Here is a 25,511-nt window from a genome sequence, read left to right as displayed (position 1 = left end):
AGAGCAAAGCTGCTCAGAATTAGGAGTTCTACCATGTATGAATGCCGTGGGCATGCGTGAAAAACCACACGATACACGATGCTTTACACACGTGAAAAACGCGAGCGAGTCGAACAGGTCCAGCAACCTTGTCTGATAGCTGCTCAAACATCAGTGGCCGACGGCAGACATGTTTTTCGAGACACGTCAATGTCCTCATACACAGATGTGACCCCTCAGACGAAGACACACGCATGCCAGTTTTCAAGTGGCCAGTTGCCGCGTCCTTTTTCACGTGACCACAGAATGAGCTCTTACATAGGTGTGCTGAGTTTGGTGAAAATATAATTTCGTTATAGCCATTTTAGTAAAAGTGGCTCCACCCACTTCGAACATTTTGGTGGCCCTTAGGAACTATGAATCGGAATTTCAACTTTTTTTGATAACTATACTGACAATCAGACTCCAGAAAATCTCGCTGCACTGGTTTGGTTCCGATCTGGTCAAAAACCTAGGACTAGTTTGCAAAAGTAGGATTCTCAAAAAATCCAAAATACCAGGAAATTTCGCCAAGCGAATCCAAGGCATGCATCTTGTCCGTCTTGGGCCAAGGATTCCAATGATATAAGACTAGAGCCTAGGCCTAACAGTTTAGGAGTTATGAGCCATTTCGTACTTTTGACCACTGTAGCGCCCCCGTCAGGCCGATTGGGGTGAGCCTTGGTGACGTTGAATGCGGTGTGAGTACTACCAGCCCTCAAAGTTTCAAGTCTCTACAACTTCCGGTTTGGTCTGGCTGATCACTTTTAGGGGAGAATGCTGATCCTTGTAAATTGTAACAATTACAATAGGGTTTCATGCTTGAACCCCTAAAAATGTATCAGTTACCACAAAAATATTACGTAGCACAGCTTAACGTAGATATATATTTCTTGAGCAGCAAATCAGCATATTAGAATGATTTATAAAGTATCTATAATAATTTACTCACTCTCATGTTGTTTCAAACCTGCCTGACTTTATTCTGTAGAACTCAAAAGATGATGTTTTGAAGAATGTTTTCATCCATACAATGAAAGTCAATGGGACAAAACTTTGTCAAAAACCTTTTACTTTAATACATACAACTTTTCTTACTTTCACTTAAATGTTTTTGGCTTGATATTCTAACTTTTAATTGAATTAAGATTCCTTTTGTTACATCGCTGCAAGTGTAAAAAGCAACATTAACATTTTATTTTGCAGATCATCATTGCCTTTGCACAAACACACAAACACCACAGATACTTTTTTTTAGCTTCCTTCACATTTAATTTACAGCTGTTCAGACCAATTATCCATGTTACGTCTCTGACACAGTATATTCATGCTACAACAATTTCAGCTGATTTGATCCAGAATGCGCAAAACAATTCAGCCATTCTGTACAATATTGGCTTACACCTACTGAACTATGTAATTTATTAAAAACATAGGAAAATAATAAATAAAATATTGTTTCTCATCACCATGTTTACACTATTTCCTTCATTTATAACATGATTCTGTTTAGGTGTTGCACTCAGACACAAGGCTCCATTCGTTCTCATATTCTTAGACTGGAAGCAACAGGATCAATGTCAGATCAATGTTTTTTCAATTATGATCATGAAAAAAAAATACAAATAATTGGAAAGGAAAACTGGGATAACTGACATCAGTAGCTGTGTTACAGTGGAGCTTGTGTTGAGAAATAATATTTTGCAAATAAAAAGCGTTACACATTGTGAACAGTTCAGTTTTAGAAATGTTTAGAAACATGATCACTAATAATCTGCCTAATGATTCAGACATGAATTAAATACAAAAAACATATAACTATGAGATACATGTAGACACCTATGAAATATCCACAATGTGAACCTAAACAAATAAAACATACACATTTGGGGTAAATTACACAAGTTTTCTGCACATCCTCTTTTAAGTACATGTAAATGAATGTATGCAGACACATTCAAAAACACATGCCCAAACAGTGACAGATATACAGCTTAAAGAAATGACATATTTGAACACAGTACATAGATGGTGGTACAGTGATTAAATTCAGAGCTCTCTCTCTCTCTCTCTCTCACACACACACACACACACACACACACACACACACACACACACACACACACACACACACACACATATATGTAGTGTCTAAAACAGAAATAAGGATTTCCTACTTTAAAATCTGTATGCTATGGAAGCTTGTTTCTGCCACTGAATTAAAAAAAAAAAAAAAAAAAAAGGTAATTGCCACTTTTTAACTCACAATTCTTTTTTTTTTTTTTAGCATTTTTCTAGCATCAACTGCGAGATTTGACATGTAAACTCACAATTGCAAGAATTGACTTTATAATCAGCAATTGTGAGTTAATATCTCACAAAAAAAGGCGGGATATAATCTCGCAATTGTGAGAAAAAAAGTCAGAAATGTGCGATATGAACTCTCAATTCCATGACGAAAAACAAGCTTCCATAGTATGCTTATGTTCACTTCTATCAAAAATAAAATGCATGCATTCAGGGAGATAAAAGAAAAGGGAAGAAAAAAGGAGTTTGCAAGAGTCAGGGTTCCCAAAACATCTGACCATGACAAATGATTTTTCCATGACCTTTCCATTCACCCATGATTACTAGATAAGGATTTGTAAAATCCTGCTTAGGATTGTAGCTCATGAGCAATTTCTAGCCAATAAAATATTTTAGGGCTGAGCAAAGCTAGAAAATGTATAGAGAATGGACTTTTTTTGTTAATTTCCAAGTCATAAATTTAAACTTCCCTGATATTTCCAGGTTTTCCATGAATGTGGGAACCCTGAATCGTGTATGAATGACATGATCAAAACCAGCAAGCATGAACTATTATAGCCTGAAGAATACAGATCACAGAGTTATATATATATATATATATATATATATATATATAGGCATAATAACAGTAATAATACTGTTAATGTGTATTAACTACAGTAAAATATTATGTTGACCTGATTACATTAAACCAGGCACTAGGGAACAAGATCAAATTATGGGTACAATTACAGCCAAAATGTATGCAGATGAATCCCTTTACCCACAATCCTCCTGTGCTTGAATTGAATGTCTGTCTTCTGAAACCACAAACCTGAGAAATGCAAACACTAATGCTAGTGCAACCCTTTAACTTAAAGCCTCAAAAGGGATAGCTTACCCAAAAAAAAAAATAATAATTTTTTTTCAATTGACTTCCATAGTATTTTCATACTATGGAAGTCAATGGGGACCAGAACTTGTTTGGTTACCTACATTCTTCAAAATATCTTTTATGTTCAGCAGAAGAAAGAAACTCATACAGGTTCAGAACAATTTGCGGGCGAGTAAATGATGGCAATTTTTATTTTTTGGGTGAACTATCCCTTTAAGAAAACAGATGGAAGTAACCTGCACAAGAATAAATAACCTGGTAGAGTCTCAGTATGTATCTGACAATCCCAATCTCCTGTTCCAGTGACCGACCAAACACACACACACACACACACACACACACACACACACACACACACACACACACACACACAAATCGAGCAGAGCTAAGCACTGCATGATTATACTTGACAGTACATGCCCACCGGATGCCATTAACACGAGACGTCTCACATAAACATACACAGCATGACACAGCAATGTTTCCTCAACCGTGTCCTCAGTGACTACACTACAGTTTTCCTGTTTAAAAAATATAAATGTATGTGTACTAAAACTACTGAAAACCATTTCCTGTTGATATAACGAAACACTTGAAATTTTAATCTGAAGGATTATAATTTATACATTTTGACTTCTGCTTAAACATTGCACAGGTCTGTTACTAGTCCATAACATGAGCAGAACATTTAGGTCAAAACACTGACTCAGAATGTGGAAATATATACGAAAACAACCCAGGACAACTTTATGGTGCGATCGTGAGGTTTGTGCTAATCACATGCATGAAAAGGTCAATAACTTTTGAAAAGTTTGGGGTCAGTAAGATTTTTTAATGTTTTTAAAAGAGGTCTCTTCCACTCACCAAGGCTGCATTTCTTTGATTAAAAATGCAGAAAAAATGTGAAATATTATTACAAAGTAAAACAACTGTTTTCTGTTTTAATATATTTTTAAATGTAATTTATTCCTGTGATGCAAAGCTGAATTTTCAGCATCATTAGTGTCACATGATCCTTCAGAAATCATTCTAATATGCTGATTTGCTGCTCAAGAAACATTTCTTATTATTATCAATGTTGAAAACAGCTGTGTTGCTTTTTCCAGGATTCTCTGATCTGAAATCTTTGTAATATTATAAATGTCAACTTTTGATCAATTTAATTCATCCTTGCTGAATAACAGTATTAATTCCTTAAAAAAAATCTTACTGAACCCAAGCTTTTGAATGGTAGTGTTGAATGAACCATTATCAAGTTGTTTCCAGTCAGTTAGTGTAACACCAGCTTCACTGGCCATTATGATAGCTGAAAGCATTAAAGCATACAACATATTTCCTTGTGTCCTGTTGTTACATATTAATTCTCAAATAAGATTGATCAAAATGATCTTCAGTGATCATGTAGACAAACGCTGTGTGAAAGATGAAGCATGGATCATAGCAGGAAGACTGTATGGACACTGTAAGAAAGTCCTTGTGTGTGTGTGTGTGTGTGTGTGTGTGTGTGTGTGTGTGTGTGTGCGCGCGCGTGTGAGTGAGTGAGTGTGTGTGTGTGTTGAATATAACAGCAGTAGGTTTGGGGATGATAGAGGTTAAAGGCAAATAAAAATAATAACTCGCTTCTTGCCCTGTACAGTGAAGCATTTCAGGTTTTTCAACAGAAGATCTGTAACTAACTAACCCCTCATCCTCTTTCCTCTGGATCACTCATTCCACAGCGTGACCTCTTCCGGGATGGTGGTCCCATGTGTGAGAGAGGGGAAGGTTTTAATAGCTGGCGTCTGTCCGGTAGCTGGTGTGGTAAGAGTCTGCAGTCAGCTGAGTGGTCTCTGTGGCAGAGGACGGCTGCATCACGATGGGACTGCTGCCATCTGTGGAAACAGACACCAGTGTCACGCTGCTTTATAATATGACCAGCTAACAGCCCAAACTGAACCCTGTTGCTAAGCATTTCAGGTATGATTTTAAGTGCCAGGAAGCCACTTTAAATGCTGAACAGACCTAAGTAAACAATCTGAAGGCATTTAACTGCAATTCTAAGTGAAACGGGCAATAACGTTGGGCAGGACTTGATTTTATCCATTAGGATTTGATTGAAACCAATGATACTATTGACCTACCTGCGCGGCCTTGGTTATGCCAGCAGAAAAGAAAAGTTTCATTTCAGAAGCAGATAAAATTGTGCCGAAAGATTATGAAACCAAACGTTATTCCTTTACAATAACATGCAATGAATTGTGTACAATAGTGCCAGGGACATTTATTAAAAACCCCATGAAATAGTTTGATGGATGCAGTTTTATTTCCAGACGCATTTCCTTTTGAAACAGGAAGTATGGGAGAGGGCACATTGAAGGTCTTTTTTAAAAAATTCTTAATAAGACCACAAAACTTGATGTACAAATATAAAAATTCTGGCTGAAACCAATAAACTGATAATTATTAATGTTGTAGCGAGTAACCAATAAATGGCTTATATTAAAATAAAAAATAAAACAAAAAACTAAAATCAATCTGTTTAAAATACTATGAATTTAGGCATGACAACATTAATAATATTGATTTTGATATTTGATGAAGATTACATTTAACAGTGTTATTAAATTATTAGTGTTGATAAATTAACTGCATTATATGTTAATATATTATATGTAATGTTAATTAAACATTATTTTAAATCATCTTATTATAATTTTACATATACTGACATTATTAAAATAAAAATTTGAATTTAGGTTACATATTTCGCATATCCTGCAGAATTGCATTCCTTATTTTTTATTATTTGTATGACTAAACATTGAAATAACAAACAGTAAATAATAAATATAATAAACTTAAGTCATCAAACCATGATATGCTTGCTATTGGTTGTCAGTGTCCGGTGGAATGATACATTCTAGAGAACTTTTATTAGACTTTTAGAAATACACCAGCTAATGTATGGTCTCAAAAATACACATGGACTAACAGCCACAAAACTTCCATTTTGATTTCTTGAAACCATGTGTATTTGACTATTGTGAATGAATGAGTGAGTCAGTGTGTCTCACCTCTCTCATCAGACTGCATCTGAGCTTCTAAGTCTTCAGGAGACACATAGAAATCCGGCTCGTCTGCCCGCGGAGGATGAGGTTTACACTTCCCACAGCAGCAGTTACAACAGCAGCACAGACAACAGCAGAAATAACAGCCTGTAGCCACACCGCAGAATATAAACAATGCCTGTCAAGAAGGAGAAAAGGAGAAATTCAACAGTATGTACATAATTTACTGACCCCAAACCTATGTATATATCTTATACGTCTGCTTGTGAGTATGACTAACCTTGGCCCACCAGCTGGACAATACAAAGTAAGTGTTAACATTCTCCTCTCCAAACTGTTCTGCCACGTAAAGGCCCAGAGATCCATATTTGTCATAGATGTTGCGTTTGGTGGGGTCTGATAAAATGGCATGAGCGTTGTTGATCTCTTTGAATTTCTCAACCGCTTCTGGATTGTCGGGATTCTTGTCTGGATGGAACTTCAGAGCCAATTTTCTGCAAACCAAAAGACCAGAAATGAGAATGAAACTTTTAATTCTACTATGATCTTTTCTGGAATCAATGCCAATCTGCTTTTAGATGTGTTGACGTGAAACTATTGCTATGCTCAGAATGGTATACTAACTGGCAACTCCTATTTATAAAAAAAAAAAAAAAAAAAATACTAAGCATTATTTTAAAATAAATGTTGGTAAATGTAGTCAGTCATCTGTGTATTCATGCACAAAGAAAATGTACATGTGTGCACAGTATACATACTATATACAACAACAGTAGTGAGAATAGTATGGTAGAATGTTATCTTGAACATCCAGAGGAAGTGAGGAAACGTTCTGTCACCCTCTAGTGGATTCAAATGTGCTTAACACAAGGAAATTTGTTTTTCACCTACACAATCTCTCTTCGGTAAAGTAAAGTAAAATAAGATAAAATAAAATAAGGCAAAAATAAAATAAAATAAAATAAAATGGGTTCAGAGCATTTTCTCCACTATTTTCATTGGTAATGTTCTAACAATCTTTCTGTGTCCATCCAGAGTGTCTCACCTGTAGGATTTCTTTATGTCTTCTGGTCCTGTGTTCTTATCAACTCCCAGGACCAGGTATAAGGATTCTCCCGACGTGGAGAGTGAACGTTGTCTCTGCTGCTCCGCCATTACTCGCACACACACTCACACACCCTATCCCCTAACCTCACACAACCACCTCCTCAGTCTGAAAGAAAAGGAAGAGAGACGTGCGTGTTAAATGTGTTGTACGCGCAACACTGCTTTTATACTTCCACTGCTTTTTGGTTTCTTCCTTTTCACAAAGCAGCAGAAAATGAAAGTGTGTACATGCTGCCATCCCAGAAATGTGGCAATAACACTTCAGTTTTCAAATTATTTTATTATTATATACACAATTTTTTTTTCATCCTATTACCCTTTATTTCAGCAAAACACTGAGTACCACCATTATTACGTCAGTCAGTCATTGCCTCATCATTGCCCCAAATGTCTGTTCTGAGAGCAGAGTCACTGCATTAACATTGTGTACACTCACTGCACTACAAAGTCATGTGATTTTGGCATGCAGGGAGGAGTTTGAGAGGAAGGGAGAGATGCTGATTCCCTTTTAGGTGTGGCTTTCTTTGCTGTGACTAACCCTTATATTCGCATACTATCTGTCCTAACAAGTTTGGCAATTAGAATTAGCACGTCCCCAATCATAGTATGTTAAAATAGTATGCCAAAGGTGAGAGGGGTATACTTCAGCTGTGATGAAACGCAAGTACAAGAAAAAAACTGTAGGGCTGGACTTGATTTTATGCATCTGTTGTTGATTGAATTTTGCAATGTGGGCATGCACTGAAAAGTGCAGGCAGATGAACATGAACATCAGTTTATTTTGATATATCTTGCACCCCTATATTACATACATATATATATATATATATATATATATATATATATATATATAAACAAAAAAAAAAAAAAAAAGCCTTAAAGGGTTAGTTCAACCAAAAATGAAATTTCTGTCATTAATTACTCACCCTTATGTCGTTTCACACCCATAAGACCTTCGTTCTTCTTCGGAACACAAATTAAGATATTTTTGATGAAATCCGAGAGGTTTCTGATCCCCAAGAGAAAGCAATGTAATTACCACATTCAAGGTCCAGAAAAGTAGTAAAGACATTGTTAAAAGAGTCCATGTGACTACAGTGGTTCAACCTTAATGTTATGAAGCGACGAGAATACTTTTTGTGCGCAAGAACAAAACAAAAATAACGACTTCATAACATTAAGGTTGAACCACTGCAGTCACATGGACTATTTTAATGATGTCTTTATACTTTCTGAACCTTGAAAGTGGTAATAGTGTTGCAGTCTATTGGATGCCAGATAGCTCTCGGATTTCATCAAAAATATCTTAATTTGTGTTCTGAAGATGAACGAAGGTCTTACAGGTGTGGAACAACATGAGGTTGAGTAATTAATGACAGAATTTACATTTTTGGGTGAAATAACCCTTTAATCTGATTTGTCGAAAGAAAATGAAGTCTATATAACAATTTGCAAAAAGTTTTTTCTCTCTCTTTTTTTTTTTTTTTTGCAGTGTGCTGTTATTTTCTGGCCAAATAAGCACATTTTACCCCTCATTAAAAGTTCATTAAGCTCACTTTATGCAGACAGACAAAAGTCTGGCTCAGAATATTTGTTACATGACTATGTTGTAAGGAAGGTGTACATGAACACATGGAGATAGGGAGACAATGTCTTCCACACAGGGAGAATCATAAGTTATGTCCTCCTCTATGCAGGAAAGTCAATTAACCCATTAACCCAGAGTAATTCAGGTTAAGACACTTCCACACAAAATGGCTGCCAAGCGAAGAAGCATTTCACTGTCACAAGAGGCTAATAAATTAATCAACCATTAGCAAATAAAAAAAATTAATAAATAAAAAACACACTTATGACTCTTTGTATGAGTACAAATTCCTTTTCCTCATCAGAGGAGCTTTCTTTGTTTTATCTCCATTCCAGGCTAATCGTGCAGCTTGTCAGTGAGTATTAGCAGATTAGTATTAGCGGAGCGTCTGAATAAGTGAAGGGTTATTTCTGTCCCTTCTCAAACCCTGTGTGTTTCTTCAAACTGGACACTCCCATTATTCCTCTAGGTGTGATACACTAAGTGAGTGTGTTTGGCTGAGATTTTGTTGGGCTTCTGAATGATGTCACAGCCAGCCTTGTGCATCACTGACTGATCTCAGAGTATCCTATGACCATTTCATGTGTGTCAAAACAAATACAGCATCAGCTGAGACGATAGTGGTGCTTTCTAATACTAGCCTATTTACTATTGCTCATACTTAGGATTTTCAAAACTCTTATTAAAATTAAACTTCAGTGCATAACTTCTCTTGCTATAAAGGTACATGATTGATACCTCACAACCTCGCAATTACAATTTTTGCTTGGTAATAGATTTGCTTAGACAATAATACTAGCAAAAAATAACTAAAAGAAGTAAGTAAAACACCCAGAAGAAGGGACCAGAGTCGCATTAAGGGACCACAATATCATAAGTTGTGTCCAAAATTGTGTGCTATCAGAGTATGTACTGCATTTAATGAATGTATCAACTGTTCTGTAAGAATGCATGTACCATTCAAAAGTTTGGAGTCAGTGAGATTTTTTTAATGCTATGGAAAGAAGTCTTCAGAAGGGCTGCATTTATCTGATCAAAAATACAATAAAAACTGTAATATTGTGAATTATTATTACAAATTAAATAACTGTTTTGTAATTTTTTATATTTTTTTTAAAAATGTAATTTATTCCTGTGATCAAAGTTGAATTTTCAGCATCATTAAACCAGTTTTCAGTGTCACATGATCCTTCAGAAATCATTCTAATATGCTGATTTGATGCTCAAGAAACATTTCTGATTATTATCAATGTTGAAATCAGTTGTGCTGCTTCATATTTTTGCAGTAACTCTGACAACTTTTTCAGGATTCTTGAAAGAATAGACAGTTCAAAAGAACAGCATTTATTTAAACAGAAATCTTTTGTAACATTATAAATGTATATACTGTAACCTTTAAATCTAATTAATCCGTGCTGAATAATAGTTCTTTAAAAAAAAAAAATCGTACTGATCCCAAACTTTTGAATGATGGTGTTTGTAGTATAAATACAATCCTAGTAACAACTATTCTGCATACTTCAAAGTATGTTTGTTCTTGAGAAGCCTCTTTTGACTTCCACCATTAAGCAGTGACCTCAACCCCCAGCAGACTGCCCCGGTAGCAACCATATCGCAGTGAGCTAAAAACAAGTATTATATCAACATCCTGGCAACCTTCCACAACACCTTATAGCATCACGCACCACCAATATTTGCTGAGAAAATGTAAAAAAAATCTATGTACAAGTCTGTGGCTACAATTTGTATCTAATATTGTGTCAGTAATAAGCATGTATGTGTGGGCTGCTAGCAGACAGACTTCCTGCTTCAATCAGCAGGTCATTAAATGTGATTACTAATAAGGTTTTCATCAGGAGCAGGGCTCTGCAATGCAGCCTCACCAAAACACTACATCCATCTCTCTTCCTCTCTCACACACTCCCTTCCCCCTCTGTTTCTCTGCACCACCATATGGTCCAGCTAAATCTTTAGTGGCCATCTCAGCCTGTGGACTAGAGACGGCTGTCAAAGTCTCCTCTCCACAGCTTAATGAATATCACTGAGTCCATGTATCTCCTATAAATGTTTGTCCATCAATTCTCTGTCTGGTCCCTCTGTTTGTGTTCTAACATCCTCCCACGCCACTCTATGCGTTTCTCCATCTATCCGAGCAGGTGAAGTGATGTGGCTTGTATTATGTGCTGCTGGTTTTACTGTTTGTAGAGGGATAGAATAGCAGGAAAGAGTGGGACATGTTTGATGAGAGTCTGTACACAATGAACAAATACACAGAGGCTGTGACACACATACAGTAATAGTGTTGACGTAACTAAAATCAGGGTTATTATCGTTAACCAGAAATGAAACCATAAAAAGAAACATTAATTGAAATAAAGCATATATATATATATATATATATATATATATATATATATATATATATATATATATATATATATATATATATAAATAAAATGACACAAGTCATCAATTCCAATACGACTTGATACGAATGGACGTGCTGGTTTCGGCCTCATCACCGACTGCAGCCATGTTCTCATCTAATATGAGGCCCGGAACACACCAAGCCGACGCAGACGAACTAGTGGCGATGAAAGCAGACTGTGGGGTTGGCTCACGTCAGCAGCATCTGGGTCAAAAGTTACCCTGACACACCAAACCGATGCTCGACACCCGACGGCTAAGGAGCACGTCTGTTCTGTGCCTGCGTAAGATGAAATGCCTTTCCATACCAGCAGATGGCAGTAGCCGAACAGCCAATCAGAATGATCAGATGCCGACTGACCAAAGAGCTCCGACGGCGATTCAACGTCGAATCAGCCGAAAAAAAGCCGACGAGGACCAACTTCAGCCGACGGTGCGGAACACACGGAGAAAACTTAGTCGGCCGACAAACAAAAACTGCCCTACGGACGACCGTCGGCTTGGTGTGTTCCGGGCTTTACCTGCAATTCACAACTACCCGCTAATGCACTCGCATTCACTTAAAGTAGCCTTGTTGACAAGTTCGGGTGTTTAAGGGCATAACGCACAATATATAGCACATTCAGTGCCCTGTAGATGGCGATATTGCTTATTTTGTAGCAGAAATAAACTGCTGCAGAAAAAGTTATGTGTCATGCAAAATGTAACTAGTAACTACATTACTCATTACAAATGTATTGGAGTAAAGTGTACATATACTAGGGCTGGACGATTATGGCCTAAAATCAATTGAACATTTTACCTCGATTACGATTAATGAACGATTATTTTGTTTCTGTTTTTTTTTTTTTTTTTTGCCCTCATAGTTCACTGACAAGGTTTGTACTGTAAATATGCTTGACTATTAAAGGTGGGATATTTTTTCCTATTGAAAGAGTGATCTGACTCACTTTCAGCAGTTATTTTATGGTTCGTAACATTTCTTACAGATTTCTGCTCGTTGTAAATCAGATAAAGATAAATTAGTAGCCTACAGTACATAATGAGAGCGATTGCGTTTGTGAATTAGTCATACCGTCTCTCTATTAATTGTGAAGCTGTGGGTTGTAAATAGTTACTTCAAAAGTAGAAAAATATATGCTATAATAAGTTTGAGTTTCTAAGGTACTTTAGTGATAAATCACGGGACAGCGCTGACAACTAGTTTCTGCATTCCTCTCTGTGCGCGCGATCTTCACGTTTTGTGCAGCTACTGTTTGTATGAGTGTTCGTGCCACAATGCAGATGCGCAAGCACAGTAGCTCGATATAATAATGCACATCCGATCGTCTAAAATCGCTTGAATGTCCAAACTGGCAAACCTTAAAACAAATACAACTGACAAGTTTAGTGAAGACGCAAAGCTCACCACTCGCGCGCCGTCTCTGTGTGTGTTGACTCGGCGACGCGTTCACCTCCGTGTTGCTTTCATGCCACTGATTGGACGGGGCAGAGTCACGTGGCTACACACGCGGTAGTATGTTTTTAAGGGGGAAGTACTAACAGGATTAAAAAACCGAAAAAATCGACATGGGAAAATTACGTCGGTTTGAGGTTCTGAATTTCGGTTTCGATTACTTTTCGATTAATCGTACAGCCCTAACATATACTTATTCAAAAATGTAGTCAAATAGAGAGTAGAAGTGCTATTATCTTTGATACGCACTCAGTAAAACTACAATGTAGCCAAAAAAAGATACTTAAGTACAGTAACTCAATACATTTACTCAAATATTTACACCACTGAAAAACTATTTTGTTGCTTCATTAAATCATTACTTATGTGGCCAATTATTGCAAAATGGTATGATCAACCTATGTGAAATAATGAGAGAAGACAAAAAAAAAAAAAAAAAGGAAAGTATCAGAGCATGAGAAGACAGAATGGTATGCTGGGTAGAGTAACATCAGTCGCAAGTTCTTGTAAACACCTCACTAACCCTGAGAAATGTCTGCAGTCACCACAGAAACAATGGTGCGGTTGTTAAGATCTGCAGACTAACCATGTTATTAAAGTTTGCCAGTCAAGTAACTTTGATTGTTACAAGAATTTACTGTGAATATCACTATAGCAGATACCTTCATGACGGGAAAGGCACAGCAAATATGTCTGAAGGAAAAGACACTAAAGACAAAAGATGGTACATCTTAACCTCTAAAATAAAAACACTGAAACTGGTACATGGACTAATATGTCGACAAAGATACCGTGTGAATATGGAATGAAACCCACTACAGTAGTTAAAGAAATTCTGTCATTATTTACTACCACATTTAATTTTGAGAGCTATAAAGACAAAGATTTTCAAAGACTTAAATTTTAGTCTATTTTGCACTTCATGGAATGCAATATTATAGCACACAAATTGTATATTCCTTTTATAGTGTTTTTTCGTGCTTTTGGAGCTTGACAGCTCTGGGGTCTCATTTAATAAAGCGTACATACGCACAGACTTGATCTTAGTGTGTGCATACGCATAAATCCATGCCAATGCTCATATTTATAAAAACGGTCTTTGACGTGGAAAAGTGCTTAGTGCCTCGTCAGGGTCTGAGCAGACGTACGCAAATCTCAGGGGGTACTTCATGTAAATATTTTAGGACAAATTAGTTCGACAGACAAAAAAAAAAAATTTCCCTCCTGTAAGTTCTCTCCTGTGACTGCATATAATGACCTAAATTAAATATGTGTGCCATGTGAGGTGTGAATGTTCAGGCCAGGAACACAAATATATACACACATGATGAGCATCTGTCAGCGTCTGCTGAACTCTCTCCTCTGTCGGTCTGCTCTTCCTCATATCTCTCTGTGTTGTCCTTTTTCCTCAACCTCATTTTGTAGTATCCTCAATTTTTTCGAACATTTCTGTTTTCCTCAATTCGGTGTTAGTAATTTGGTGTGTATGTGTTTTTGATAGTATGAACTACACCTTAAACAAATGACAGAAATTTGTAAAGGAAAAAGTAAAATTCTCATTTACTTCATAGGTGAACAAGCATCCTTATAATGAACGCTCATCAGAGAGATGTAATCTGACTGTGATAAAAGCTTTAATCTCACGTTGTGATCATCACACCTGTAATCATCATCTGTAAGTCTGTAATATCACTCCAATGTAGTCTTTATCAAAACTGAATCATTTCAGAGTGACAGAGAAACACTATTCAATGCACATTTAAATCAAGACACATCTGAAACTGGTAATGTGTCTTATTATACCAATGTCAGGTAAAAAAAAAAACAACCCATTTGCCAGTATTAAAACAACCTCTCAGTATTTCTTCACATTTCCTAGCCAACAGATTGTTACATTTATTCGTGAACTTTGTTATGATCATTTAAAGAGCTGTTATAAAAATGTTCAGGTAGTATTAATCCAGTGTAACAACGCTATGTGTCATCTTTGATTATCAGATTCAGAAAGATAGCCTCATTCTGGCAATTAAACATGACGATCAGTGCACTGTGTGTTAAATATAGTGTGAGACACTGCCCTGCCCTGCCCCATATCTCAGGTTGAGTGGGATTTGTATGAGCATGTGGTGGTTTCCCCAATGCCATGAAAGAGCTCCTCAATCAGAGCAACCCATAGAGAGCCATATCTCTCAAAAAAGTAAAGAGCTGAATTGATAACGGCAGCAAAAAGTCTCTAATATCTAAAAACATGGTTTTCATTAATATTTAACTAGCACCCATCTCATAAAAAAAAAAAAAAAAAAAAAAAAAAAAAATCTCTTGTGAGAACAGGTATGCTTCTTCATCAATCTTTAACTTTTTAATCTTGCTTTCAGTTTCAGCTAGGTTTTGCTGCATATCAAATATGAGTGGTCCAAACAAAGTCACAAAAATGCGTTGACTAAAATTCTGAACCATCATGAATGTAAGAAGGGTAACAGCAAAATACAGAACATAATGTAATGTTATCCATGTCACTATGGATCAGCTGGTCATATTAAAAGCTATACTGGGTCATTCCATGTCAAATTAACCAAATTTTGGAAACTTCCCCTGCTCAAATTTTTGACTTTATTCATATTCTTTCTGAAGAAAGACTAACATAAATAGTGACAATTTTCACCCAAGATTTGGAGCCAACAGGGGAGTAAAAATGATTTTAGAAAGATGGCAGCTTCATTATTTTATTTACACAGATTGGTTTATAGTTACGGTTAGATCTGTTGACTTTTGCAATCTTTGTTGCATTATGCCAACAGTGACAGTTCAAAAATGGGGAAAAGCAGTTTAAGTTTTTTTTTTTCTCCAAAGTTTGCATACCTGTATCTCAAGAAGTATTAAAGATATCTTAACATCCTTTTAGAATTTGGAATTTTCTTTTGGTAACTTTTCTTTTGGTATCTTCATTCATGAGATACTGGGATCTCAATGTGGCTCTTAATTAGTAAATTGTACACATTTTCAATGATCAAAAACCAAATGTGCTTTGCATATAGCTGATAATTTTTTCTTAAAGAGGAATGTTTGAAGAACAAATAATGTTGTTTCACTCTATGAAAACAATTGCATAGAACATTTCTGAGTGCCATAAATATTCTTTTCCCCAAGTTTGTGTGCCTGTAACTCAAGACGTTTTAAGGATATATCTATTTTATTTTACATTCTGGCTCTTAGTAAACGTTCCTTTTGGCATGTTAATTTAAGGCCCTATATGGTTCAATCCCATATATATGGGATCTCATTGCGGCTCCGTGTCCAAATTGTTAAATATTATATTACCCATTTTCAATGGTCTAAAACAAAATGTGGGTTACTTTGCACAGAGCTGATACTTAATGTATTTACAGGCCAATGTCTGAAGAATAAATAGTGTTGAAACTAGAAATGTATCTTTCCCTTTAACAGAACAGTTGCATGGAACATACCCGTCTTATAGTGCCAAAAATATACACTGACATGGACAAGTTGTGGCGCATTAACTTGCTCTCAGTAGTCTTTTCATAAGATTCTATATTTAAATCAGTTTCAGAGATATTTGAAAGAAGGGATCATTTTAACAGCTTCTGAAGCTACCAAGAGTTCAAATATGCAGTATTGTAATATGTTTGAAACAAGTTTCATGCCTCCTAGGAAAGTGTGTTTGCTGTAGGAAAGTGTGCAACGCTGTATTCACATCAATAAACCAAGATTTGCCTCACCTGGATTGTATAAGTATTACAATTTCCCATCGAGCAGTATCCACTGCTAAGGGGCACATTTGGTGGAGTCACTGTTAATACCTCAAATATTGAAACATATAAGGGCTCTCACACTTGAAATAGTTCACCCTGGGTAATTCTTAACCCCAGGTAAATGGGACCCTGGGTTATCTTATTTTATGTTTCACACTGCTGAAGTTAACAACTAATCCTGGTTATTCATAATCTGACATGTCATACTAAAGCCTGGGTTACTGTTCATATTTGTATATACATGGTGTCAACAGTCATGACTAGATAAACACAAAATCACATTTGGTTTTGTGTTTATCATTGAAAATGGGTAAAATTCAACAATTTGGACATGGAGCTGCATCGAGATCCCAATATCTCTGGGATTGTAATTTTGCTCCAAATCTCAGGTGAATTCAACATTGATAATAGGAAATGTTTCTTGAGCGCTGAAACTCTATTGTAATTGTTAAAATTTCCAAGGATCAGCATTCTCCCCTAAAAGTGATTGAGCAGACCAAACCGTATTTTGGTATTTTGGATTTAAAAAAAAAAAAACAAAACAAAAAAAAAACAATTCTTGTGTGAACTACTAGGTTTTCCGCCGGATGGGAACCAAAACAGTGCAAAAAGATTCTCTGGAGTCTGATTGTCAATAATTTTTGGGAAAAAAAAGAAAGAAAAAAAAATCTATTTCCATTCATGTCCACGACAGGACACCAAAAAACATTTGAAGTGGGCGTGGCCACTTTTATTAAAATGCCTATCCCACTTGAGCGGAATGAGATAATTTCACCAAACTCAGTACACCCATGTATGGGATCAGTCCGTGGTCACGTGGCAAAAGGATGCAGTGACTGGCCACTTAGTGGCGCTATAAAAAAAAAAAAAAAAAAAAAAAAAAAAAAAGCATAGCTATAGCTATGCAACAGTCAGTTCTATTTTGAAAAGTGTCTTTGTCCAAGATGCCACGATTGTCTAAGAGGACACTGACGCATCTCGAAAAACATGGCTGCCGTCGGCCAGGCTTTAAACATATTTTATTAGTAAATTGCCTGTATTGGCTGTAAATGGCCTTTTGCATCTATGATCAAGTTAGCTACAGGCATGCTAAATAAAACATAACACCTTTTTAGGCTTGAAACCCATTAATTGCTGCTTGTAGCTATTTAAAAATATATTAAAACAGAAAACAGTTATTTTATATTGTAATAATATTTCACAATGGTCATGTATTGATCAAATAAATACAGCTTTGGTGAACATAAAGACACTTTCAGCATTAAAAATTGTACTGACCCAAAACTTTTAAAAGTTAGTATACATGATTTTTATTTTTACTGTTAAAATACCTCTAACCTGATGATAGCATTTAACGTGAGTTTACACTGGACTAAAAAAAACAAAAGCAAAACAAAAACAATGCAGAGAAGGGACTTTTCATCCTCATTTCAGAAGTCCATCTCACACCACAGTTGTATGAGAAAAGGACCTCCTTACACCCCCGTCACAGACTACACAGAGTTAGTTAGCCTACGTTGACCGGAATACAGACTAAACAAAAACCTTCAAGAAACCTTGCACAGCTGTGGTGAGAAAACAACTTTCAAGACCATCCAGTTAATTAGCTAATGGAGCGCAAAGATGCTTTCTTCAGGTCCTCTTAATGAGATGGACCACTCAGAGTTGTCAGTTCAAACCTGAGATTTGATCAATTAAATATGTGCTAATGACAACAGAAGGAGGTGGAAGACTGAGCACTTCAGAAAGAGCACAAAACATGATTATCTATATCATAAGATGACATAAGAAGGAAAACTTGGTTTATGGCAAGTCATCTCTGCACTAAAACAACAAGAACAAGCTTTTGAACAAACTTTGGAAACACACAACCAAGACGAGTAACATCAACGGGTAAATGATAATTCTCTCATCAATTACTCACCCTCATGTTCTAAACCTGTATGATTTTCTTCTGTGTAATTTAAAAGAAGATATTTTGAAGAATGTTGGGAACAAAATCTTTGGTTAGCACTGACTTCCACTGTATGGGGGGCAAAAACTGAGACATTTTTCAAAATATCTTATTTTATGTTCCAGAGAAGAAAGACAGTCAAATAGGATGATAATGATTTTCATTAGATAAATGATAATTACAAAAAAGACCTGATAGCAATAAATACGACGTATCACTTGTCTGGCAGTGTCTTACCCCTGAGGTTTAGGCAAGCAGACCATTGTTTGAGATTCAGCAGCAACACAAATCTAACGAATAACCTCAAATACTGATGACAGCCTGATGGGAAGAGTTTCAATACTGATGGAGGACAAACGGTACCGTGCTGACTGACCAGTTGGAGATTTAGAGCCTTTAATCTCCCTGTTCTGCGCTCAGCATCCATATTGGTTTGCTTGTTAAAGAGATAGTTCACCCACATTTACCATATCATTATTTACTTTGTCCAACCCCGTTCGACTTACGAAATACAAAATAAGATGCTGAATGACAGCCGCAGTCACCTTTCACTTTGTATGGGAAATAAAATGCAATGAAAGTGAACAGTGACTGAAGCTGTCAATCCTTCACATCTCGTTTTGTCTTCCTGGAAGAAAGAAAGTCATGCGACATGAGGTTAAGAAAACGATGACATAATTTTCACTAAGGGAGAAGTAACCCTTTAATGCTGGTTCACCGGGCTGCATTAATCTTTCTCGCTCAAAAACCTACTACAGCAGCACTAATCCATGAGCAAGGGCAGCATGCATGTGTAGCACGATTGAGACGCACAGATAGGATTCTCCTCTGGCTGCGTTCACTTTTCTTACCGTCTAGGAGAGAAACGTAGGTAGAAGTGCAGATAGTCAGTTCTTCGTATATTATTTCCAATATCTATAAACGGCCTTCAAATAGGAGTAGATCAACCTGCGGTGCTCAGATACGGCGTCCTGGTCTTATGATCGTGAAGCGTCTCCGCTCAATGGGAGTCGTGCGCTTACGTCACGGTCGATCTAGAAAGGAAAATGGGCGGAAACGAATGAAGGAAGCCGTTTGCGGGACTTAAATGACCAGATCAAACGTATGTATTTCTGAACATGAAGACTGCTGTGTTTTCATTGTCAAAATTATTGAGGACAATTGTATGTATGTAATAGTATAGGAAGAAAAAGCCAAGGTAAGTGCTAAGTGCTGACTGATGAAAAATAAAAAAACAAATAAAATAAAGAAATAAAAGTTACAACGAACGTAATATTTTCATTATTTTGGCAATACTTTAATTTTTAAAAATGTAAGCAGTTCGCTACGTTGATGTTATAAGGGTGACTTAAAATGCGTTTGATCGACAGCCAATCCAAACGAGGTATCGTTGAAATCTCGTTTTCTTTAAAATCGCGAGAGCTTAGTACGGCCTTTCTCCCCGAGCTGCTGGTGAGGAAAGTGTACACATTCAGGTAAAATGCAACATTTTTTTTTGTATAATCGACTAGTTACTCCAAGTGTCGACAACGAGTTGTACTGTATAAATGCTTGGAGAATATCTGTGTTTATTAACGTTTATGTGTGGTTGTTGTTACGTACAGTATTGCATCTGTTGTTGTCTTCTCTCCAGCGGTACAGGCTTCAATGTTATGATACAGGCCTTTATAATTATAGCTTCCGGTCATCATAAGCGCAAATGTCATCTTGCTTGATTTACAAAACATTATTGATTCATATTTATTCTCATTGTATATTCGCTGATTCGTTACCGTTTTCTATAGATTTTTGTGTCGTCTTTCTCGAACTAAAATCTTTATAAATTAAACATAATAGTATGTGTTTATATCAAGAGTGTCATTTGCAGACTATACAGTAACAAATATGTATTTGAAATGACCTTAATTGAACTCAGTTATTTAACTTAAGAAGAATGTAACTGTGAGATTATAACAAACAATACATAAAAAATGTATTTAACTTTTCAAGCCGTGTGTCTATTCCCATGACTAAAACTGTCATTTTAAATGTTATTTATCATGTTTTTATATTTTTTGTCAATGCAGAACACTTCATGATGAGTTATGCTGAAAAGCCAGAGGACATAACACGCGAGGAGTGGATGGAAAAGCTCAATAATGTTCACATTCAACGGGCAGACATGAATCGACTCATTATGAATTATCTGGTGACAGGTAGGTGGTCAAATGACCACTTGTATTTATTCATCATATATTGCAGCTTTAATACATGTGTCTGTCTTTCATAATTTGTTTGTTTTTATTTACATAGAGGGTTTTAAAGAGGCAGCTGAGAAGTTTAGGATGGAATCAGGCATTGAACCAAGTGTTGATCTGGACTCTCTGGATGAAAGGATAAAAATTAGGGAGATGGTCCTGAAGGGACAAATACAAGAGGCCATTGCACTGATCAACAGTCTGCATCCTGAGCTGCTGGACACGAACCGCTACCTGTACTTTCATCTGCAGGTAAAGCAGATTAATGACTTATTGGCCTATGATATATATTACATGTCTAACATGACTTGTATGATTAAAAATTTGAAGATTCTAATTGTGTGGACCATTTGGTTCACACTTTTACAGATACAGTTTCAGTTGATGGCATCTGAGAAACAGTCACAATGGAAATGTATCTGACTAGAAATAACTGAAAAAATACACATAATCTTTCATTTTCGAACAGTAGATCTGTTACTTTATCATTCAGAACCTAACAAAACATCAGACCAACCAAAAGGTTTATCTAATGCAATACCTTTCATACATTAAGTGTGGCTTAGGAGTCCAAAATGCTTTTTGGGGCCACTATAAGTTGTTCACTTTTGGACTTTTATTTTGTAAACTGGCTGTTAACCTTAATATTAAATGTATATAACACTTAATATGTACACTAATGTATATAACGCAAAAGATGTTATACTGTTCCACAGTGAGTAAAAGTTTTGTAGTTTTTAAAACAACTGTCTGATGCTGAATCTCACCTTCCTATAGCAACAACACCTGATTGAGTTGATTCGCCTGAGGGAAACCGAGGCTGCATTGGAGTTTGCACAGACACAGTTGGCTGAACAGGGAGAGGAAAGCCGAGAGTGTCTGACAGAGATGGAGCGCACCCTTGCACTCCTGGCGTTTGATAACCCAGAAGAGTCACCCTTCGGAGACCTGCTTAACATGATGCAGAGACAGAAGGTAATGTATTGCTTCAAATAGAACAACCATCATTTTAAAAAAAAAATCTTATTTATTTATTTATTGAACCAGTACAATTAATAATATGCTGTCTCTCTCTCTCACTCTCTCTCTCTCTCTCTCTCCATATATATTAAGCATTGTATAAAATAAACATCTGCCACCAGAACCAGTTGCGGGTACCTTTTTCACATTGCCAGATAAAGATTTTTATATATTTGAGTTGAAAAATAAAAATGTCTGATAAGAAATCTGATTGGCTGGGTAAATAGTGTATTCATCAGCTGTAATACCATTCAAAAGTTTGGGATATGTAAGATTCTAAAATGACTTTCCTTTTCTGCAGATGTCACTTTGTTTTCCTCTTGAGTAATATTTGCAAACCACATTTAATTTAGTGTAAATCATGATATTTGTGGACGGTAATGAAGGGCATCATTTATTTAAAGGGACTGTAAAAAAAAGATGGATGACACACCTTCACTCTCTTCCATTGTAGTATGTGAAGCTGCCAGTGTGCCAATATGGCACTGACATCTTAAGTCTCGAGTCTGTGCATAGTGAGCCCATTGGAGCCCGAGTCTATGCAGTAGTGAGCGCGAAGTGGAGCCGCGATATCAAGGTCCCGCTCACACTCCCGCAGAATCGGTTAATGCTGCAGAACAACTCATTATGTTGTTGTGAAACAAACCATTCTGGAAATGTACAAATTAAAGTTAAAGCTCCAATCTCCTCCCCAAGATCCAGAAAAAAAAGTCTGTTGGTGCTTCAGTGACTACTTTGCTCAGGGAAGCTGTAAATCTCAACTGTCAATCATGACGTCAAAACCCGCATTTTTATAGTATCAAATAACTAACTAAAAACAAAACTTCAATAACGAACACTTTAACTAACATCAGTGTCAAAAAAAAAACTGCCTAAAATGACAGAAACCATCTTTGGGGAAAAAAATTTGACATGTAATTTGTCTCACGTCCCATTACATTACATGGACAGGGTGGGGTTTATGATCTATACTGCATCCAGCCACCGGGGGGGCGATCAAGACGCTTTGGCTTTACTTTTCAGGACTCGTGTGGCACGCTTGGGGCTATGGCTGAATCCCAAATGGCACCCTAAACCCTCACGGTCTTCCTCTGAGTCCACACTTTCGTGATGTAATGCCACTTTGACTGCCAGGTAAAGTCCTCTGCATAGCTCGCAGACTTGCAGGCTCAGCTGAAGTGCGCATCAAGGGCGCATAGCGGCCGCAAAGGGGGCGCTCGTGAGCACCCTTCTGAAACCTAAAATGATGAATGGGACACCCTATGGTCTGGTGGACTTAATGGACACGCACACGCGGCAGCCATTGTAAGTCCACAAGAGTGAATGTGCATAGAAGTGTGCCATTTGGGATTCAGCCTATAAGTTGAATTTAGAAACCCTTGTTATTAGCGCCACCGGTGGCCATTAAGTGAACTGCAGCCAGCAACTTATTGCCCGTGCACATGTAACGTACAAAAGCCTGAACGTGATTCAATGTCCGATATACTCGCAGCGAAGTTTTTTTCCATTTGACGTTTAGATTTATATGTAAATATGTGCTCTCAATAACAAAATAAACACAGAACAAAAATGTCAGCGGTGAGCTCTGGAATTTACTGTCATCATGTCGACAGATGAGGTCATTATAATCGAACTATCATAACAGTCATTTTAAAGTATATTTGAGACTATAGGTCTGACAATGTGAGACTATAATTTGAATTAATCCCTTCTCTTTGCATGACACATTGACGTTACAGTACAGAATGGCTCTTTCGGCATAATCTCGGGTGTGCACGTAAACGTCACTTCCTTTTGATTTTCTCGGCAAAAACATCCAGAGTCCTTCACATAAAAATCAGTCTACAGGCTTCCATAGACAAGTTGAGGAAGGTCTCATTTTTTTTTAAGTTTTGTTACAAGATGTTCACAAAGCGATTAATACATGCAAATACACCTTACATATACCCCTTTTAATCTGTCAGTGATTGACAGCATGTGGTCTTGTATAACAGGTGTGGAGCGAGGTAAACCAGGCGGTGCTGGACTACGAAAACAGGGAGTCGACACCGAAACTTGCCAAACTCCTCAAACTGCTGCTGTGGGCTCAGAACGAGTTGGACCAGAAGAAAGTCAAGTACCCCAAAATGACAGATCTTAGCAAAGGCACCATCGAGGACCCCAAGTGAAAACGAATCGGCATCTCTATGCTTGCATTCTGCGGGGAACGAAATGGACGCTTTCCCTTTCCTTAACTATTTATACTCAGTGACTGACACTCAAACATCCTTTTATCAATCTTTTGTTTTGTTTACTTGTTGCTTATCAGAGACTTTGCATTACATGGGCTGTGGAAATGAGATTAAGATTTAAGGATGACTTCTAGCCAAAATGGAAACACTTTTTATCGCAGATGGATTTCTGTGATTTTTTTTTTTTTTTTTTTTTTTTTTTTTGTTACCACAATGTTTGACTTGCTGAGCTGAGTTGATTGCATTTTAGCCATTTTGTTTTTGCAGAGGATTATTATCTTTCTATTTTGTCAGTGAATGTTCAGAAAGTCTACAAATACAGTTGAGGACTGAACCACACTATTTAGATTTACCTTCTATTTGACTGTGTCTGCTGATGTGAGGTACCTAAGGCACAATAGTGGTGTCATCAAGGACTGTGAATTGATTGTACCAATACGATGAACGAGTTCTGTGTGCTTTCACAACTTTGGTTTGCAGTGCACGGGTATACATTTTGTATGCGTGTAAAAGGGCCCCGTCAAAGAAAATCTGCCCTTGTTTCGAGTACTAATGTTATTGCATTATAATGTTATAAAGTCATGTGACATTGTTTTCTACTGTACATTGTCATAGTATTCCTGCTTACATTGACATTCAATTGTGATTTATAGATATTGCAGAGATCAAGTTGTAAGCTTCTGAAGTCAGATGCTTTACTTAGGTATTAAATATTCTTTTTTTTAAATCCCCAAATTCTATTTGAATATCAAAATTGCTGCTGTTGTTGAATGTTATGGCCAAATACTTATGCTGTGATGCCTAATTAAATATTGCAGAAGCGTGTTTTTATAACGAAATGAATATGTGGTGAATGAAAGCCACCCACATGGCTGTCTCATTCACTGATGATAATTGTTTGCAGTGGGCTGGTAAAGACAACCTCAGAAATTACACTTTAAATGAGTCAAGAATCAGCTATGACAACTTGGATTCTGCCTTGTAAAAGTTTATTTCTTTAGCAATGTAATTTTGTCCTGGTAATGGACACGATTATTACACTTGGGCCGAGTATTTTTTTATTTTATTTTTTTATAATATTAGCGATATCCGATTAATGAACAAATCGTTTTTTGTTTTTTTAGTCAGATCTTTTTAATGAATCAGATGAGCCAGTTCACAAAGTGAGTTCAAAAGAGTCGTTCACTATTAATCGTATTGATTCAGTCCTCTCAGCTGTAATTGACTGAACCTACAATCGTCTATATTTGCGTATATATAAAGATTATATATATAAAGATTTTACTGATAAGCTGAAAAGTAAGTTACTTTATCTTAATCGTAGAAATGTTACAAAATAAAGCAAATATGTTTATGACTTGATTGTATGACATTTTATCAACATGCATATGAAACCGAGTTAGTTTAATAAACAGAAGTTTATTAAAAAGCGTGAAAACCTTTTCAGTCGATCAGGGTTGCCAGGTTTTCACAAC

At 36.6% G+C, this 25,511-nt stretch overlaps 2 protein-coding genes across 3 annotated transcripts; one reads left to right on the top strand and one right to left on the bottom strand.

Annotated features, from left to right (window-relative positions):
* Window positions 1-1,073: 1,073 nt before the first annotated feature.
* On the bottom strand, window positions 1,074-19,575 carry dnajc5ab (DnaJ (Hsp40) homolog, subfamily C, member 5ab). Its single transcript, XM_051879196.1, has 5 exons — window positions 19,400-19,575; window positions 7,292-7,459; window positions 6,527-6,740; window positions 6,253-6,424; window positions 1,074-5,070 (listed from the first exon to the last, which is right to left on the bottom strand). Exons 2-5 carry the CDS (start codon window positions 7,399-7,401, stop codon window positions 4,967-4,969), a joined length of 600 nt encoding a protein of 199 aa, XP_051735156.1. The 5' UTR covers window positions 7,402-7,459; window positions 19,400-19,575; the 3' UTR covers window positions 1,074-4,966.
* Window positions 18,464-24,861, top strand: gid8b (GID complex subunit 8 homolog b (S. cerevisiae)). Of its 2 annotated transcripts, none has more exons than XM_051879194.1 (5): window positions 18,464-18,487; window positions 20,615-20,743; window positions 20,841-21,037; window positions 21,563-21,760; window positions 23,800-24,861. In XM_051879194.1, exons 2-5 carry the CDS (start codon window positions 20,623-20,625, stop codon window positions 23,971-23,973), a joined length of 690 nt encoding a protein of 229 aa, XP_051735154.1. In that variant the 5' UTR covers window positions 18,464-18,487; window positions 20,615-20,622; the 3' UTR covers window positions 23,974-24,861. The 2 variants fall into 2 exon arrangements, with proteins under 2 accessions (XP_051735154.1, XP_051735153.1); XM_051879193.1 differs by lacking the exon at window positions 18,464-18,487 and adding an exon at window positions 19,873-20,023.
* Window positions 24,862-25,511: the final 650 nt, after the last annotated feature.

Source organism: Ctenopharyngodon idella, chromosome 22, assembly GCF_019924925.1.
Source record: "Ctenopharyngodon idella isolate HZGC_01 chromosome 22, HZGC01, whole genome shotgun sequence".
Classification (NCBI taxonomy): Eukaryota; Metazoa; Chordata; class Actinopteri; order Cypriniformes; family Xenocyprididae; genus Ctenopharyngodon; species Ctenopharyngodon idella.
Note: the sequence above shows the minus strand (reverse complement) of the source record. Positions and strands in the feature narration are given on the sequence as shown.

What these genes read in the sequence shown, in the direction of transcription:
- gid8b (XM_051879194.1), top strand. Translation starts at nt 20,623, where the DNA reads ATGATGAGTTATGCTGAAAAGCCAGAGGACATAACACGCGAGGAGTGG. An exon ending in TATGAATTATCTGGTGACAG is followed by an intron (nt 20,744 to 20,840) that starts GTAGGTGGTCAA and finishes TTATTTACATAG; the next exon opens with AGGGTTTTAAAGAGGCAGCT. An exon ending in ACATGATGCAGAGACAGAAG is followed by an intron (nt 21,761 to 23,799) that starts GTAATGTATTGC and finishes CTTGTATAACAG; the next exon opens with GTGTGGAGCGAGGTAAACCA.
- dnajc5ab (XM_051879196.1), bottom strand. Translation starts at nt 7,401, where the DNA reads ATGGCGGAGCAGCAGAGACAACGTTCACTCTCCACGTCGGGAGAATCC. An exon ending in GACATAAAGAAATCCTACAG is followed by an intron (nt 6,741 to 7,291) that starts GTGAGACACTCT and finishes TTTGGTTTGCAG; the next exon opens with AAAATTGGCTCTGAAGTTCC. An exon ending in TGTCCAGCTGGTGGGCCAAG is followed by an intron (nt 6,425 to 6,526) that starts GTTAGTCATACT and finishes CCTTCTTGACAG; the next exon opens with GCATTGTTTATATTCTGCGG.